The sequence below is a fragment of the Mesoplodon bidens genome, assembly GCF_964165515.1.
Source record: "Mesoplodon bidens genome assembly, chromosome: 19".
NCBI classification, from domain to species: Eukaryota; Metazoa; Chordata; class Mammalia; order Artiodactyla; family Ziphiidae; genus Mesoplodon; species Mesoplodon bidens.
In genome coordinates this window covers 54,245,684-54,264,028 of record NC_138179.1, presented here as the reverse complement: position 1 = coordinate 54,264,028, position 18,345 = coordinate 54,245,684, and the positions used below count along the sequence as shown (strand labels likewise).

Below are 18,345 nucleotides of genomic sequence, written 5' to 3'. Positions count from 1 at the left end.
AGGGAGAGTAGGACAAAGGCAAGTGGCTACATTAAGAATTTCTTAAAGACAATACTTCTGTATCTCATTTGTATTTTCTTAAATTAAGTAATTAATTAATTTATTTTTGTCTGCGTTGGGTTTTCATTGCTGCGTGCGGGCTTCTTCTAGTTGCGGCGAGAGGGGCTACTCTTTGTTGCGGTCCACGGGCTTCTCACTGCGGTGGCTTCTCTTGTTGCGAAACGTGGGCTCTAGGCGCGTAGGCTTCAGTAGTGGTGGCGCGCAGGCTTATTTGCTCCACAGCATGTGGGATCTTCCCAGACCAGGGCTCAAACCCGTGTCCTCTGCATTGGCAGGCAGATTCTTAACCACTGTGCCACCAGGGAAGTCCCTCTTATTTGTATTTTAAAGTTTGCATTAAGTACCTGCTATATATCAGGTCAGTATCAGTGATAGGTAACTCTGGGCTCAAAGAGCTAACATTCTATAAGGGAGGCAAATACATGACTAGATCATTACGATACTATACATGTGGACTTCCCTGGTGGCTCAGTGGTTAAGAATCCACCTGCCAATGTAGGGGACATGGGATCGAGCCCTGGTCCGGGAAGATCCCACATGCCGCGGAGCAACTCAGCCCGTGCGCCACAACTACTGAGCCTGCACTCCAGAACCCGCGAGCCACAACTACTGAGCCCGCATGCTGCAACTACTGAAGCCCACACGCCTAGAGTCTGTGCTCCACAGCAAGAGAAGCCACCGCAATGAGGGGTCCTCGCACCTCAATGAAGATTAGCCCCAGCTCGCCATAACTAGTAAAAGCCCGCAAGCAGCATCGAAGACCCAAAGCAGCCCAAAATAAATAAATGAATAAATAAATTAAAAAATAATACTATATATGTATATATGTGTGTGTATACATATTTAATCAATCATGGTATATAGCATGTTAAATAGAAGCATGTGAGTAAGCCCTGTAGGAACAAGAAAATTCCTGGTAGAGCAGGGGGCATAATAATTAATTTAGGCCTTGAGGGATGGATAGGAGTTTGTCTTGGTTTACTCAGGGGGTGGAGAGGCCATTCCTAATCGCATCCTGTTAGGCAGCATCTGCACCCAGGAAGGTAGGCAGACAAAGACCTCATGCGCACATTCAGGGAGGGTTGGGAGAGGAGCCTGCAGAGGCCCCTTCCTAGGAGGGCCAGGCCAAGCCTGTTCCACTATGGGCCGTGGGGAGCCTTTGAAGGACTGTCCGCCTGAGGCCTAGGGGCACAAGGGGACATTTAGGATGGAGGCAAACACGAATTCAAGAGGCCATGAGAAGCTGAACCAAGTAGATGCAGGGTTGGAGATGGTAGGGCAGGTCTGAGAGTTGGTTAATTAGAATTTAGAACGTAACTTGGAGGGAGAGCCAGGGATAGGGGGAATCGTATGCCTTTTCTCTACCCAGTGCCTCGCTCTGAGCCTGGAACAGGACGCAGTGCATGGAGGAAGGTAGGATTTCAAGGTCTTTGAAGCCTACTTCTAAGCGAGGGAGCAGGGGATGAGGATGCTTGAGGCTGTGGTGGGTCTGGAGAACCTGGCCTGAGGAGGGGCTGGTACTGCTCAACCCCACCTCCAGGGAGATCTTGAGGAAAGCCCTTCAGGTCAGGAGGCAGCCACAGCCCCCCACCTAGCACCCGCCTGAGGCTTGGGGTGGGAGCGGACAGCCTGGGAGGAGAGCCTGGGAACCGGTCTGCCAACCAGTTTAACCAGGGACTGGTTTCGACTCCAGAGTTCAAAGGAGCCGGGTGCACCTCGTCCCTCCCAGCCAATGGGAGCAGCGGCCCTTAACCCTTCCCTGACTGTGCCCGGGGGCAACGTCCAGGCGGCAGTTCATTCCGGGAAAGGGTCTGGTCTCTTTGGGGCATGAAATGGGTGGGGGTGACCTTGGTTATGGTTGGGGGGTGCCACCAGGCACCTGAGAGTGGGGAAACTGAGGAGAGAGGCTCCCGTGTCCTCCCCACCTCAGACTTCTCTCAGGATTGCCTCCTCTTGGCTGGGCGGTCCCTGGAGGACCCTGGCTTCTGGGTGGGTGCGGGGTGGGGTGGCGGTGCGGGGGTTGGATTTCTGGGGTGATGAATATTCATCAGCCAAGCCAGCCTCTGCTTCTGTTTACTTAGCCGGGAAGGGCTGGGTTTCAGGTTCACCTTGACTCCTGGAGCTGCAGAGCCGCTGAGCAGGTACCCGCTCCTGCACCTGTTTCTCTCTCACCTGCCGCACAGCTTCTCCTACTCAGCTCTCCTGGCCTGAGCCTTGCCTGGCGTGGCACCCCCGAGGCACCCCTACCTCCCTCAGCCTCCCTCGGGGCAGCTCCTCCACTCAGCTCCTTCTCTAGGGAAGCTCTCGCCTGCAGCCCGGAGCGGTCGGGATCACAGGTACAGGCAGGCGGTGGGCAGGAGGGGAAACCGAGGCACAGACCTCTGTCAGGGCACCCAGTTCTGCCTCCACAGCTGACAGGCCCAGCTGGGAGGGGGAACCAGGCACGCAGGCTCCCATCTCTCGCTAGGTGGGCAGGCAGAGCTCCACTCATCCCACTGGCTTCTTGGAGTCAATCCAGGCCTCCAACAGAGCTCCTTCTGGGAAAGTTTAACTCCAGAGCAGCGCTCTGTTAACTCCTGCTGAGCTGGAGCCTACCACCTCCTACCCCCCAGCCTGGACGATGTTTCTGGCTGGCCGGTAGGAACACCTCCCTGTCCTATCCAGGGTACCCCAGTCTCATGCAGAGTGAAGTACCACAGGGGCCCTGCAGAGAGATGGGGGATGGGGGTTCTGAGTTTTGTCTTGCAACATGGACGCTGACTTGCTCCCTCAATCCCCCTCCATCCTTCCACCTCCACCCTTGTCAATGGTTAACCTGTCCCAGCTCAGAAGGAGCCTAGCCCAGTCTGGGCAAGGCCCTTAGGAGAGCTCACAGAACCCAGCTGGCATGGTGGGGGCCGTCCTGGGGTGCCTACCTGCATGCCAGGGTGCTGACCACCATAGGCAGGGGGTGGCAGGCTGTCCCGTGAGGCCCTTTGTGGGTTCCCAAGCTGTGCAAACAGCAGAGGTGTAGCTTACACCTTCAGGGCTGATTTCTATCATCCCATGGATGGCAAGGCCCCGGGGCAAGGGCCCTGCCCTCAGCACGACCTGCTCAGGGTCCTGCACAAGCAGATGTGTCACCAAATGCCCAGTCTGTTCAAAATCCCAGGTACTCTCCCTTCCCCCAGGCCTCCCTAGCCTCCTGTGACCAGGCATGGACATGTGGCTGTAGGCATCTGGCTCTTTGCAACTTTGGATACCTGGGAAGTTTGGCTATTGTGTCACTTTTTTTTTTTCTAAAGCAAATCAGATTTTACACTACTTTGGGGTAGCTCACTATTTAAAAGAATCTTATAGCCAGGTTATCTTGTAAAACAAAGACTAGTCCACTAATTTATCTGTTCTGCAAGTTCAGATTTCCATAGGTCAGGCTTGCCTAGAGGGCCAAACACCTGCTTACTGGTGCACCCATGTCCTCCTGGACAGAAGGGATAGCAAGGCGTGGCAAAAAGCATCTTGGAGAGACCAGAGTTCAAGGCCAGGAGACAAGGGCACCAATGCCTTGGTGCTGTGGTAGAGGCTCCAGGGCAGGGTCCGAGGGCTATTCCAACCTCTCTCTGTGGTTTTCTGACAAGTTCCTTGTGATCTGTCGCTCCCTTTACGCCAAGGAGAGTTAAGCCCTGTGGATGCGAAGTTCAAATACCTGTTAAAGTGGGTATATATATATATATATATATAAATTTTTTTTTTTTTGGCGGTACGCGGGCCTCTCACTGTTGCGGCCTCTCCCGTTGCGGAGCACAGGCTCCGGACGCGCAGGCTCAGCGGCCATGGCCCACGGGCCCAGCCGCTCCGCGGCATGTGGGATCTTCCCGGACCGGGGCACGAACCCGTGTCCCCTGCATCGGCAGGCGGACTCTCCACCACTGCGCCACCAGGGAAGCCCTAAAGTGGGTATATTTTAACTGGCACAAGCAGAGGCCACTTGCTCTCATGGAGCTAGGCAGTGTGGTGGTTACCGTCGGTTCAGGAGCTGGATCCTCCACTCCCTAAGTTCCTTGGCAGTGGGAGGTGGTGGGGCTGTGGACTTTGCCCCGGACCAGGTGGTGACTGGGGCACCCACAGGCCAAGCAAGCGCCCTGTCCCTCCTTCCCAGCCCTCCCCACAACTCCTTGCAGAAACCCATTCTGGCACACCAAGTTCTGTGCAAGGCTGTGCTCAGCCCAGGTGGGGCCGGCTGCCAAAGCAAAGCTCTCAGGCTGTCCCCTTGGTGCGCTCACCTCTCCAGGGTGCCCTGGAGGTATTTATCTGACTACTCACCCCTCCTTCACTTTCTATGCGGGAGCTGCCCTAGATCTCCCTGGGATTCTCTTGCTACTGGAGCTCAACTCGAGGGACAGAGCTGGCAAAGTGGGATCTGCTTCCTGGACGGAGAGGTGGGAAGCAATCCACTGGGCATCTGCTTTGGGCAAGGGGATGGGTATACGGAGGGCCAGGGGATGACCGCAACAAGGGGGCCATGGAGGCAGGCACTCAATTCATTCCAAGCCTAGGTCAGTATCCTGCTTTCATTTTTTCTGAATTTGATATGCTCCCCCTCTAAAAGAACTCCAGACTCTTTATGGAAAATCTGGGAATCAAAAAATGGAGAGGAGAAAACATCCCCTATTCCTTCTACATAAAGAAAACCATTATTAATCATTTGCCATCTTTCTTTCTGGTCTTTCTAGAAAATGTAAATGTCGTTAAGACCATCAGGGTTTTTTTGTTTGTTTGGTTTTTGGTTTTTTTTGGTCACGCCGCATGGCTTCTGGGATCTTAGTTTCCCAACCAGGGACTGAACCCAGGCCCTTGGGCCCTCAGCAGTGAAACCATGGAGTCCTAACCACTGGACCGCCAGGCAATTCCCAAGACCATCAGTTTTTAAAAGGAGGTGACACGTTTGCCTGGGCTTAGGCCGGCCACCCATCTAGCTTTCTGTACTGTGGACTGTGGCTATCGCACCCTCCTGCCCAGGACTTTCACAGCCCACGCCACGGAGTCCTGAGGACCAGACCACCAGTCCCTCCAGGCCCAGAGATGTCTCCGTGTCTCATTGCTCTGCCTGCTTCTTCATTGATCTTAATTCCTCCAGTCTATGCTCTCTTCTTCTTGTGGTGTCCAGGCAACTTCATCTGCCAGAACTTCGACTAGCTCAGGCGGCAACTTTGTGGAAATTAGTAAAAGGCTAGGCCACTTCTGGGTCACGACACATTATGTTGTCAGGGAAGAAGCCTGGATTTCAGCCCCCTTGCCCCACTTCTTGTGGGGTATCCTTATGGAGGGTCCAGCCTGTGATAACCAGATCCCACATGTACCTCTTGGCCGCGCCAAACTTCCTTCCAAATATTCAGGTCCCCTTCAAACCCCTGTCCTTGTGGAAGCCGTATTGGGAAGCGGAGCCACCCCTCAACAATTACATTAGCATAAATGTAGTATTCAATAAAATTTATGCTAATTCATTAGCATAAATTTATTTATTTATTTATTTATTTTGCGGTACGCGGGCCTCTCACTGCCGTGGCCTCTCCCGTTGTGGAGCACAGGCTCCGGACGCGCAGGCTCAGCGGCCATGGCTCACGGGCCCAGCCGCTCTGTGGCATGCGGGATCCTCCCGGACCGGGGCACGAACCCGTGTCCCCTGCATCGGCAGGCGGATTCTCAACCACTGCGCCACCAGGGAAGCCCAGCATAAATTTTATTGAATACTTTGCAAAGCATGTCTACCTCATGGGCAGGGATTAACGTTAGAGCTAAACGTTAGGGCTGAAAGGGATGGGTGAGGACACTGAGGTCCAGAGAAGTAACTTGCCAGAGGTCCCGAGGCTGGAACAGTCCTCGGGACTTCCCGCTCCCAGCCTGACATTTCTCCCCCTTAGAAAAACCCCGGCTGCTCATTTAGTCGTGGTGGTGACCACTGGGAAGTCCAAATTACTCTGAACATCACAAATCCTAGTTCATTTCGTAATGAATTCCAAGTAACATGCACGGGGCGTTTCTGTCCGTCTGATACCAGCTGACCATCTGTCCAATCCCGGCAGCAGGGCCTGGAGGTATAGCAGGAACAGCATGGGGAGGTGGCCAAGGCCTGGCTGCTGTGTGACCGGGGCGAGCCGTTCCCCTTCCTGCAGCCCCAAGGGGCCTGGAGTGTCAAAGCTGCCTGGCAGTGGTGTTTGGTTGTCCCATTGTCCCCTCCGCTTGGCTCAGATGGCTTCCGCATGGATGTCTTCTTGGCCACCCCTTCCCCAGACCCCTCTCTCTCCTGATATACCCCAAAAGTATTGCATCACCTACCTGAATCCTGGGTTCATTTGGCCCCAGGCTTCAATTCTTTCAAGCCCAGGCTATGAAAATTGCCCACGTTTGGGAGACTAGCAAGGGCTGCTCCGAGGCCCCCGCCCCTTCTCCCCACTGACCCCTTTCTCTACACCCCCTGCTCTTGCAGAAAGCCCCACCCTCGGGTCTGAGAGCACCATGACCGAAGTTGGTTGGTGGAAGCTGACTTTCCTCCGGAAAAAGAAATCCACTCCCAAGGTGCTGTATGAGATCCCTGACACCTACACCCAAACGGAGAGTGGCGCAGAGCCCCCAGGGCCTGACGGCGGGGGCCCCAACGGCCACTTCAACGCCCGCCTGGAGAAGATCGTGGACAAGAGCACAAAGGGGAAGCACGTCAATGTCTCCAATTCGGGCCGCTTCAAAGAGAAGAAGAAAGTCCGAGCCACGCTGGCGGAGAACCCCAACCTCTTTGATGACAGGGAGGGCAAAGGACAGTGAAGGGGGCCAGGGAGGATGCTATAGCACCTCCCCACTCCCTGCCGTCAGCCGGATCTGAGACGGGAGCTCATCACGCTGGCCTCTTTGGCCACAGCTGAAGCCTCGGCGGCAGTTGATGCCTGCTGGCAGGAAACGTCTGGTTTTAGGTTTGTATTTATGTTCTCCAGCTTTCTGAAAGGCCTGAGAGATCCCAGGTCCTCCCGCCCTCCCCCACCACACACAAAGGCACTCCAGTTCAAGGATGAAAAGTCCCACTCAGGAAGGACAGCCCTCCTCGAGGAGGTGGAAGCACCAGCAGGGAGGTGGGCGTGGAAGGAACGGAACAGGGAGCTGGACAGACCTCACCCCCTCCTGGGGCACAGGGTCAAGGGTGAGTTTGAATTGCTGCTCCCTCTACTTTCTCTACCTGTGATTCTTCTCTGGATCAATTCTGAGAGTGCATTTTCCAGAAGCCACGTGATGCGGGGTGGCTTCCTGGAGCTGAGGCGGAGATGCTGAACTTGAGCTCACCTCCTAACTCAGGTGGGAAACTTCCTGGAACTTTGCCCCCAGGTGTGCAGGGGGAGGGCAACCCTGGCACTCCCTAGGGGGTGCTGCAGAAGGCCAGATTAGGGACCCCATGGGTTCCTGCACATACCCTCAAAGGAAAGCTACACTGCCCCGTGGGTCCAAACTCAGACAGGGGGTGGGAGGCTCTGACAGGAGCCCTCCTCCCCCTACTAGTATTTAAGATGGATCAGCCTCAGAGATGAGTCCTGCAGCCTTGAATTTTGTTTAAAAAAATCATCGTAGGTTTCTCTTTTTTGCAATAAACAATGCTGCAAAAGCAGAGAACCTATTTATGCTCTTGTCTTGCATTTATTGAGATGCTGTTTTTCATGCCTTTACTCTTTTTTACTTTGTGTTCAAACGATTCCTTTCAAGCACCAGGAAGGGTCCCCAGGTGTAAATATGTAATACCTGGGTCACTAACTTCACCACCAAGCCATCTTTAGCATCTGGAGATGAAGAGAGTAAAGGAGGGAGCTAGTTACACCTCAGCAAGAGAGGCTGTCAGGGGCCCCGAGAGAATGGAGTAGACCTTTGGTGACCAATCCCAAAATCTCAGTGGTTTGGTTTGGGATCTAGATTCAAATTCTGGTTCCCCCCTTAGTAGCTGTGTGATTTGGGGGAACATAACAAAAAACACCTCCTCTGAGCCTCAGTTTCCTCTTCTGTAAAAGGGGCTGTAATAATACCTATTTCACAGGGTGTGGTCCGTATTAAGTGGCCCGTAAGTAGCCCTATAGTAGGTGCCCAGTGAATATCGGATTCCTTCCCCTTCCTTTATGAAGGAACTCCATCATAGCCCACAGCTACCGTTTAAGGACAAGGAGAGAGCTTACTCCCTATGCTGTTAGGTCCAGACCCAGGAGCTGAGAACTGGGAAAAATGGGCCAAATCTCTGGAGCTCATGGTGGGAACAGAGAGAGACCAAGGTGACAACTAAACAATGTGATTCTGTGGCTTCCAGGTCAGCTCCTTACAGGCTACTGGGCCACCCCAGGGAGGTACTCAGGAAATTTACCAAAACAAACAGACCTGTACAAGGGTGCCTTTGTTAGGTGGCCTCACCCAGGCCAGAGGGAGCTCTGAGGATGAGTGTGGGAGACCAGGGGCCGGAGGGAGGGAAGGCGGGCTCAGGTGTGCTGCTTTCCCCAAAGCCTCTTCCCTTATCCCTCCCCACCCCATGGAACTTTCTAGGGTCCCATCAATCACTCAGTCCATAAAGCCTCCCATGGAGGAGCTGACTTTCCCAGGGCTGCAGCTCTGCCTAGGGTTAGCAGCTGACACTCACAGCGGGCTTCTAACAGGCCAGGCGCTGTGACAAGTCCTCCACGAGGGTCCTCCTTTAACTCTCTCATCACAGGTGCTGTCATTATCGCTGTTTTCCAGTTTTCCAGGTGCATTAGCTGAGGCTTAGAGAAGTCAAGTCACTAGCCCTAGGTCAGGGCTTGCAGTGGCCTAGCTGGGACGGAGGCCAGAGCTGTACACATGACTGCTGCACCACACAGCCCCTTCCACACTTGATTTTTATCTGCTTAGGGAAGGGAAACTGAGGCTCAGAACAAGGAAAGGAGCACAGTCACCTTCTGCAGAAGGGGAGGTGGGGTTATGCCTGGGCCTCGGGATCCTGGAAGGTGAGCACCATCCAATGGGGCTGCCCAGACTCTGGAACCAGGGAGGGAAAGTCAACCAGCTTCAAAGGTGAGTGTCCCCTGTGACCCCAGACCGTAGGGACCTGCCACTTCAGCCATCCTAAGGTTCCCTGAGCCAAGGGGGGGTGAGGTTGGGCCCTGGGCCACTGACCCGTGGTTCTATCTCACGCTGGCGACGCATGCACCACCACCCCTCTTAGGTGAGAGAGTCTGCGGGCCCCCCTGCCCCATGCTTACCACCCCACTCCACGGCCCAAAGTGATGTCTGCGGAATCTTCCAAGGAAACTCCACATATATCCCTAAGCTGGGGGATGGATGAATGGGGGTGGGGGGGAGGTACTAAAAGCCAAAGGGAGACCTGGCTGCCCAGGGAGTCGGAGCCAAGGCGGCTGCAAGTTTTCACGAGGCCGGGGCAGGAGGAGGAGGAAGCGAGGATGCAAATATGTGCAGGAGGCGGGAGAGGCTACGGGTTATCGACCACAGTTTCACTGGGACAAGACCCAGGGGTGGAAAGGGGGAAAGGGGGAGGCAGGGAGGGCCGACCAGAACTGGCCTGCGCCGCCCAGGAGGGGCCAACCCTGGGCTTCGGGCTCCCCCTGCTGGACACCCAACCTCCCGGAGGGGAGAAGCCAGATGGGAGGAGTTGCTTAATTCCCCAACTCCCCTCAATCCTGGGGGGCGCGGACGAGACCGGGCTAGATTGAACATTAATATCACGCGTGGCTGACGAGCTTTTATTATAGACTTGGCACAGTGACTGTCAGACAGAGGAGAGGAAAGGAACAGCTGAGACCAGGCCCAAAGCAGGGGGGACACACAGCCCCCAACAATGCAAACAGGACACGGTAGGGAAGGGCACCCCAGCACCCTCTCCTGCAGGTGGCCACAGGATTACTGTGTGCCTTCCTGCACCCAGGCTTAACGGGGGCCAACACCCAGAGGGCCAACACCCAGAGGGCCAACACCCAGAGGGCCACCCTTGGAGGAGGCAGTCAGTAACAGACACGGAAGCACACGCCCATGCAATGGAATGAAGCAGCTTACAGGGTAGCAAGCTCAAGGCCAATGTGTACAAATAGTCAGTTCTCTGATCCTGGCTTAGTCACAGCAAACATTTGCCCAGCCTGGCTCCTCTCCGCAGCCTGTAGGCCACTCATCCGGGTTGTCCCTGGTCACCAGACTTGGGCTCAAGGAAAGCAAATACTACAGCTCAGCACAGGCCTCAGCCAAGGGTGACTGAAGAATCCAATTGTGAGGGTGGGAGGCGGTTGGTTTAGAAGTTGAGGCTAGTGCATTGGGTCGCCTGGGAGTGGGGGTGGTCTTGTTGAAAGCTGAGTGAGATTCAGTGGGTCTGGGCTGGGCTCCCAAGTGATGCTGATGCTGCTGGCCCGTGGACCACACTGCAAGTAGCAAGCATCTACTACTGGGGGGGTCTCAACCTTGGCTGCACAGAATTCCCCGAGGACCTTTTAAACTTCCCCAAGTCCGGGCTGCACTCACACTGGTCAAATCATCTCTGAGGGTGGGACCGGGCACCAGGGTTTTTAAAGCTCCTCGGTAATTCCAGTGAGGATGAAAACCAGTGATCTAGGCGTCATCATCAGTTGGGGGTGGGGGGTGGGGGTAAAAGGATGTGTGAGTGTCAGAAAAGTATAATCTCTATTATTTAATTTTATACCTGGAAAGTAAAATACATATAAATGTATGTATACATGTATTTCACATACATATAGTTTTTATAACCAAATATGGAAAGTAAAGCTTGATGAAAAGCTCCCTGATACATAGGTACCAGCACAAGTCCCTTCTACAAAACTGTCTGACAGTGACGGAACACTCATTACCTAACCTACACCCTCCTAGGCAGCCCCAGTTGTTTGAAATCTCTTCCCATATTGAGATGAAATCTACTTCCGTGCAGCTTCCACCTATGGGTCCTTTGGAGCTACAGAGAATAAATTTAGTCTCTTTTCCACATTGCTGTGCTTCGGATAATGGAAGGCAGCTATCAGTTGGGTAAGTGGAATAAAAATATCCTATTAGTAAACGAGATAGTTAAGGTTCTTTTCGTTGCAAGCAACACAAATAGATAATGGCTAGTTTAAGCAGAAAAAAAAAATTTTTTTTTTTAAAAGAGATCATGGGTTTTCTGAGGTAGGAGGAGGAATTGCACAACCCAGACACGGGAAAAGGATCCAGGGACTGCCGAGGGGGTTGCAAGAGCAGCACCAGAGGCTGTTGCTTCTAGGCGGCCATTATTGACTTGGCTACAAACACTCCTATGCTCTGAGTCCCTCCGTTTCAAATTTCAAATTGGTGACAAGAAAAACCAATTGGCTAGATTGGCTCAGGTGCTTCTGCTGGCACCAATGGGCTTTGGCCGGTATGCCTGTCACGTGATAACAGACAAGGCTGCTGTGGGCCCACCCCGTCACCAGAAAAGGGAATCACACCAGATGCTACCCGTAGAGGGAGCTATTCCAATAAATCATAGTTAAGGTCAAGAATAATTATGGGATTATTTTACATTTGTGATTGTCCATGCCACTGTTGGACTCCACTAGACCAGCTGACTACAGAGAACTCTCTGAAGGGCCCTGAATATAAGAGGTGGGAAGGGAAATGCGTTGAGTTTAGAAGGGCCTGGCTCCTGATCCCATACCCTCTCTTAGCACGGATCCCAGCTCTAGTCAGCGCCAGCAGATTGGGAGTCAGGGTGCAAGTCTCTCATAGAGCCAGTCTTCCTCCCCTCGGTGGGTCATGGGCCCCAAGGGGGAGTCTCCTGTCGGTAGGCCCCGTCGAAAAGCGATCCGGTCATGCAGGCGGTTGGTTTGGCCTTGCCAGAACTCCATTACTTGGGGGTACAGGGTGTAGCCACCCCTACAAGGAGAAGCAGAGGCTTCGGTGCTGTGCGTGTTTTTCCAGCCAGGCAACCCCACCACCCTCCGCGCCATCCCAGCGCCCCGTGAAGGGCTGGCGTGCATCAAACAAGGGTTTCCAGGAAGGAGTGGATCTGTAATTCCACGGACAGGGCAGCTTTAAGTAAGCACGAGGGTCCCAGTGTCCCTTTCTAGGCGACCACCAGGTATCACTCACCAGTATTTTGGCTTTGGCACCTCTTGTTCCTGGTAGAGTTGCTCCAGTTCCTCATTTTTCTTTCTCAGATACTGTCCAGGGGAAGGAGATGGAGGAAGGGTCAGACCCAGTCAGTGATTCATTTAATCACCACTTACTGAGCATGTGCTCTGTGCCAGGTGCTGAGGACACTGGTGAGCAAGGCCGGCTGGCCTCTGTCCTCTAGGGGCGCAGTCCAACGGGAGGGTCAGACAAATACAGGAGGCCTGTTCCCTGCTCTCCAAATCCACGTCCCCCAGGGAGACCATCCATTTCACTTTGCTGGAGAGAGGGGGCCCTGGCATCCCCTGGGGACAGCCTCTGGGGCTGAGTCAAAGCACTACCACCCAGAGGACTAAGGAGAAGCCCCATTCACCTCCCGATCAGGGATCACGGAACTCTGGTGACTGACCACAGCCCCAATCTGGCTGCTCTTGGGGCGGGAGTGGAAGTAGCACTCGGCCTCCTCCTCGGGCAGCTTCTTCACGGGACCCTCCACTCGCACCTGCACAGGGATGGTCCTGGTTAGACGGCATTCAATGCCACCTGCCCCCCCAACCAGTGCAGGCCCCAGTCCTCTCTGTTCTTCTCTTTATCCACTGCCCCGTCATGCCTGACTCCAGCTAGCCCAGCTAAGTGAGAGCCGTTTGAAAGGCAGGATGTTTGCCCAGCCTGGGGACCCTCACCAGGTTCATTCATAAACTCAGGCCCTTCCCACCCCTGCCCACCCCAGTCTGTCCCAGGAATGCACACTCACCTGACGGTTTAGGGGCTCCCAGTAGAAGACAAGGGAAGCAAAGGGATTAGAGTCCTGGAAATAGAATCCACAGACAATCATCAGGACAGGAGTGAGGATGCCTCCAGCATGGGGGGAAGGCAGGGAGTCTGCATCGCGCAGGCCCACTGCAGATGCATTTACTGTAACGTCTCATTTTTAAATCCTCAAAGGTAGGCCTACTTTTACCGGTGTGGAGACAGGCTCAGGGAGGTTAAGTAATGTGCCCAGGTTCACACGGTAAACGGGCCAGCTGGACTCCCAAGTGAGGCTTGCCATTTCTCTCATCCACAGATTTGCAAATCCTCAGAAATGTATGTTTGGCTGCACTGGACTCAGGGAAGGGTACTCATTTTGGATTCACGAATTGAATGCATATGAAGTGCCAACTCTGTGCTCAACACCAGGAGAGGTGCTGGGGGTATAACAGAGATACCACAGATGCAGCCTCTGACCCCAAGGAGCTTACGGTTTAGCAGAGGACCCAAACGTTAATCACATAATCCCATAAATACATGCATGGCTAGAAACTAAAAAAACAGCAGAAAGGAAAGTTGCAAGTTATAATGACTGCAAACAGTGCAAGGGGCCGACACAGCCTGGGAGTCCAGAAGGCTTTCCTGAGAAGGTAAGGTGGGGGCTGGACCCAAAGGAACGGGAGCTACTCAGGTAAACATGGGGAGGTAGGGGTGCCTACAGCGGGCACTCATCCACGGCAGAGAGAAGGACAAGTGCAAAGGCCCGCAGGCGGGATGGTGCCTGAGCGCAGCCGGCAAGTGGGCTGGGGCAGCTATGGCATGAGAAGGTGACCAATGAGCCAGGGCTGGACCCTGCAGGCCCCGGAAGGATTTACCGTGAACCCTCACCAGCTCTTGTCCCTTTCGACTCTCGAAGTTAGTGAAGAAGCGGAAGCCGTCTTTGCCAAAGCCCTTCAGCAGCACCATGCGGGCAGACGGTTTCCCATCTCTGCGGCAAAGAGCAAAGCACCGGGGTCAGAGCCCCTCCCCACAGATGTCTGAGCACCCCTACACTTGAACCCCCGGATTCTGCACTGTCTGTGCACTCAGGCGGCCCATTCCCACTTGCCCATGGGAATCTGTCCTGGAGGTGCAGTATGACACCACTGCCTAGGGTTCTGTAGTGGACTGAACTGGGTTCCCCTAAAATTCAGCTTTGAAGCCCTAACCCGCAATGTGACTATATTTGCAGGTAGGGCCTTTAGGGAGATATATAAGGTTAAATGAGGTCATAAGAGTGGGACTCTAACCTAGCAGGCCTGGTGGCCTTATAAGAAGAGGAGGAGACACCAGAGACCTCGCTCCCTGCACACACAAAGGGAAGGCCATGTGAGGACACAGCAAAAAAGGTGTCCATCTGTAAGCCAGGAAGAGAGGCCTCACTAGAAACCAACTCTGACAGCACCTTGACCTTGGACTTCTAGCCTCTGGAACCGTGAGAAAATAAATCTCTGTTGTTTAAGCCCCCCCCCGCCCAGTCTGTGGTACTTTGTTATGGTGGCCCAAGCAAACTAGTTCTGGGGGATATCTGGTGGCACAGTACAAGAGCCCTGCCTTCAAGGCCTTGTGCTTTAGTGAGTGGGGGACAAGTAGAGTTGAATAAGAGGCTAATATAAGAGATGTCTCAAGGGGTTTATGATTGTTTGTCAAATGAATGACACAAACAAGCACTGTGCTAGATTTCAAGAGAGGAAGAGGGCTTTATGGAGAGGTTCCAGGAGATCTGCCTCTCAAAGAGCAGATGGGGGGCTTCCCTGGTGGCGCAGTGGTTGAGAGTCCGCCTGCTGATGCAGGGGACACGGGTTCGTGCCCAGGTCCGGGAAGATCCCACATGTCCCAGAGCGGCTGGGCCCGTGAGCCATGGCCGCCGAGCCTGCGCGTCCTGAGCCTGTGCTCCGCAATGGGAGAGGCCACAACAGTGAGAGGCCCGCGTACCGCAAAAAAAAAAAAAAAAAGCAGATGAGAACTGGGGAGGCCAGGAGATGCGGGAGACAAAGGTGTGTGTATTGGGGAGATGGGTACATCAAGGGCAGAGATGAATGAGGCACTACATTTATCATTGAAATGGAATTGAGTAAAGTCTAATCTCTGGTTTACAGGTAAGGACACTGAGGCCCAGAGAGGACAAGGTACTTGCCTGAGGCCACACAGCATGTTAATAACACAACTAGAATCATACAGTTGTCATCCATCAAACTGAGAGCTTCTTAAGTTTCCTACTTCATCTGTACCCACCTTCAGAAGGGCCCACAGCTATGCCTACCTGGTACAGGTAGCAAGACACATGGCATTGGCTTCCCCTATGTCAGGACACTGAACAGCCTCCTCAAACCAGGCAGCAAACTGCTTCATGGGGTTCAGGGAGGTCAGCTGAGTCTCCTCAAACGCCTGGGAAGGGAGAGTTGTATTTCACTTAACAAACACATGTAGTGCATACTGTGCACACGGCTCTGTTCCAGGCACTTTTCAAATATTAATTCGTTGAGTCCTCATAACAACTATCTCATAACAAAAAACACGAAAAGGTGAAGAGGTCCCACACCTACGGATGGACAAATCAGGGTTTCATGTCATGGGTGTCAAACCTATCACCTGCGGAGCCTCAAAAAAAAAGACAGATTCCTGGGCTCCACCCTGTAAATTCTCATTCAGTAGGTCTGAGGTTTCATGAAAACTTGCATGTTTAACATGCATTTCTGGAAATGCTCACAGGCAACCAGATTTGGTAACCAGGCCCTGGGCCCCAATTCCAAAATAATCCTTTTGGTTTCTCTCCTGACGAGGGAAAAGGCAGTTAAGAGCCAGGAGCTTTCTCCTCCCGTCCTGCGTAAAAGAGTCCACCTGCCCCACGTGTTACTTATTTGTCAAGCATGCACAAGCTAATTCTCACTGTTGAGGCACTTTTCAAACATCCAAGCCCATAATATCCCCGTGAGGTCTGTATTATCCCTTCACAGGTGAGGAAAGAGGCCCAGGGAGGCGAGTAAGCCGCCCAAGGGGTGCGCGGAGCGACCTGCAGGATATCCAGGCAGACCCCCGAGTGCGCGCCCTGAGCCCCTAAGACACGCTGCCTCTGGAGTCCACCTTCATCCTCGTTTCCCCGGAACACCTTCCCCCTTGATTGTCTTTGAATCCCCTTCTCCCACGGAGGTGACCCCGAGCCCCAAGGGGTGGACCAGAAACCCCAGGTTATCCCTCCCATTCCCCTCCGCTCCGGAGATGACTCGGATTCCCTGTGCCCCCGCCCCTGCGGAGGCCCTGCGGGGCGGCGGCACCTCTCGGTCCCCGCGGTAACTCTTGCGCATCGGTCCCAGGTCCATGACAGCACCGCGACTGCACAGGTGGCGGAGGCAGCGGGGCCACTCGGCGGGTCGCCCGAACGTCCCGATGACGCTCCGCAGCCGGAACGTCATGGGGCCGCAGGCCACGTGACCCGGCGTCGCTCCGCGCTGGGTTCCGTTGGGTTCGGAACCAGTTTCTCAGGCCGGGAATCTACGCCGGCAGGGCACAATTTGCCAGTTGCCGAGCCAGGCCCACAGGCCCACAGGCCCCAAGTCCTCCGAGCCAATGGGAGCCAATAGGAAGACAGGGTTGGAGGAGGGAGCCGGGCGCGGAGGTGCCATTGGTCAGAGTTTTCCAAGAGCGAGGCCAATTAGAGCAAGAACGGAGGAACCTTGCAGCCAATGGACGGCGCCTCCGGGGGCGGGATCAGAGAGACAAGGAAATGCTGTCACCGCCGTTAACACGCACGTGGAGTTTGTTAAAGGTATAGGACATGAAGCGGCCCTGGCCCGGGACGGGGAATGAGCCGCTGGGGGCTTGAGGGGAGTAGTCAGTATCAAGGGTCCGGCCCCTAGCAGGTGCCTGAAGCCCAGCTTGGGGCAGAAAGTACCCCTCGGAGGAGGCTGGTGCCAGGAAAGGACAAATGGAAAATGGAATTAGGGGCCAGAGTCTGAGGCAAGGTGATGTGGAGACATAGAAAGGGGCGATCTGGTGGGGGGAGAAATTGGCGTTCAGGAGTGGGGCAGGTTGCAAATGACTTGTGGATCTCACAGGATAGGTGCTGTATAGTGTGTGAGTATGGGGAGGTACTCTGGGGTCTGGGGAGGAGCAGTGGGGTCAAGACTATGGTAAGAAAGCAGATGGCTGAATGGGAAAGGGGAAGAGGGAAATTTGGGATCAAGCCACCTAGACCAGAACCATCTTCCAGCTCTGAATCCCCTCTCTCCAGCCTCATTGCTATAACCTGGGTCAGAGCATGCTGCTCCCTTTCCTCATGGTTTCCCCTTTTGTGGTTGCAGCAGAGTTCACACTAGCCAGTGTTCTGGTAGATGGAAAGATTGCCCCACCTCTCTCGGGCCACCTCCATCTTTGTTGTTTCTCCTTTTTCACATTTTGCCCTTTCTAGGTAGCTGGAGTCTAGCTTCCAGGTCAGTGCCAGCCGTAAAGGAGGGCACAGGGGAGCAGGTGGCTATGCAAAAGTCACTTCCAGGCTGTGGACTCAGGGCTGAGGAATAGGACACCTGCCAGCGCCCATTCCAGCTTTGACCTGGCTGGGGCAGCCTTGGATCAAGGCCTCTGTGTAGTCCTGGTTTCCACCAACATCAGGAAGTGGAGCTGCAGGAGCCACCTAGGCAGGCACCCCAGGACTGTGCCAGGTAAGGGAAACTTCCTGCCCTGCCCAGGTGTCTGCATTACAGCCAAGCTTCATTAAGCCCAACATGAGATACCTATCATCCTTTATTATGTGCACATAGCTTGAGCCAAGTAGAATCTGGAAAACAAATTTGCTGCAAAGAAATAATACATGTCTCAAGGCTTAACGATGTTGATCTATGGATCCTCCGCTGGTACAAAGTTTTTGTGTTGCCATCATTTTTCTCTGTCAACACAGTCGAGAGAGAGTTGACTGGGCTTTCTTTCTTGTTGAAGTTGTCTTTCCACATATGAACATTGCTCCCCTCCTCCCAAGGCCCTGCACTTGAACCTGGGTAAGCAGTGATTAGTACCCTTCAGCTCAGATGATTTTGTTCATGCAGCTACACTCTTAGCCCTGCTGGGCTGTGCTACCCTGCACCCAAGATTCTGGGGCACCAAGGCTAGGATCATTTGAATGGTTTGCTTAAAAATTAAAAGCCAAGGGCTCGGTATAGTGGGGTAGACATGCGTTAAAGACTTCTTTTGGACCAGGCCCTGAGCTAGGTCTGCAAATATGAAGATGAAGATGCATGGTTCCTGCCCACGAGGAGCTTATAGTCTACAGCGGGAGGCAGATCTGTAAGCTAAGGAGTTACAGGAATTTTAACAGATGTTCCTGCAAGGTAAGGGGGAGCGAAAAGGAGGAAGTGGTCTCCAGAGGTCACACAGTCAGTAAAGGCTTCA

The 18,345-nt window shown here is 53.9% G+C and overlaps 2 protein-coding genes across 4 annotated transcripts; one reads left to right on the top strand and one right to left on the bottom strand.

Annotated features, from left to right (window-relative positions):
* The first annotated feature begins 2,186 nt into the window (after positions 1-2,186).
* On the top strand, positions 2,187-7,645 carry PRR15L (proline rich 15 like). The gene is made up of 2 exons (XM_081218936.1): positions 2,187-2,396; positions 6,527-7,645. The coding sequence occupies exon 2, from the start codon at positions 6,556-6,558 to the stop codon at positions 6,856-6,858; it is 303 nt and encodes a 100-aa protein (XP_081075062.1). The 5' UTR covers positions 2,187-2,396; positions 6,527-6,555; the 3' UTR covers positions 6,859-7,645.
* Positions 7,646-10,708: 3,063 nt separating this feature from the next.
* Positions 10,709-16,516, bottom strand: PNPO (pyridoxamine 5'-phosphate oxidase). Of its 3 annotated transcripts, none has more exons than XM_081219979.1 (7): positions 16,239-16,516; positions 15,227-15,351; positions 13,813-13,912; positions 12,929-12,982; positions 12,548-12,676; positions 12,154-12,224; positions 10,709-11,937 (listed from the first exon to the last, which is right to left on the bottom strand). In XM_081219979.1, exons 1-7 carry the CDS (start codon positions 16,374-16,376, stop codon positions 11,769-11,771), a joined length of 786 nt encoding a protein of 261 aa, XP_081076105.1. In that variant the 5' UTR covers positions 16,377-16,516; the 3' UTR covers positions 10,709-11,768. The 3 variants fall into 3 exon arrangements, with proteins under 3 accessions (XP_081076105.1, XP_081076106.1, XP_081076107.1); XM_081219980.1 differs by having other exon boundaries at positions 12,584-12,676; XM_081219981.1 differs by having other exon boundaries at positions 12,929-12,943.
* Positions 16,517-18,345: the final 1,829 nt, after the last annotated feature.

Excerpts from the sequence above, each read along its gene's own strand:
- PNPO (XM_081219979.1), bottom strand. The coding sequence starts at position 16,376 with ATGACGTTCCGGCTGCGGAGCGTCATCGGGACGTTCGGGCGACCCGCC. Across the intron at positions 13,913-15,226 it reads TGTCTTGCTACCTGTACCAG|AGATGGGAAACCGTCTGCCC; the intron begins GTAGGCATAGCT and ends TCTTTGCCGCAG. Across the intron at positions 11,938-12,153 it reads GTGCCAAAGCCAAAATACTG|GGGTGGCTACACCCTGTACC; the intron begins GTGAGTGATACC and ends TTCTCCTTGTAG.
- PRR15L (XM_081218936.1), top strand. The coding sequence starts at position 6,556 with ATGACCGAAGTTGGTTGGTGGAAGCTGACTTTCCTCCGGAAAAAGAAA.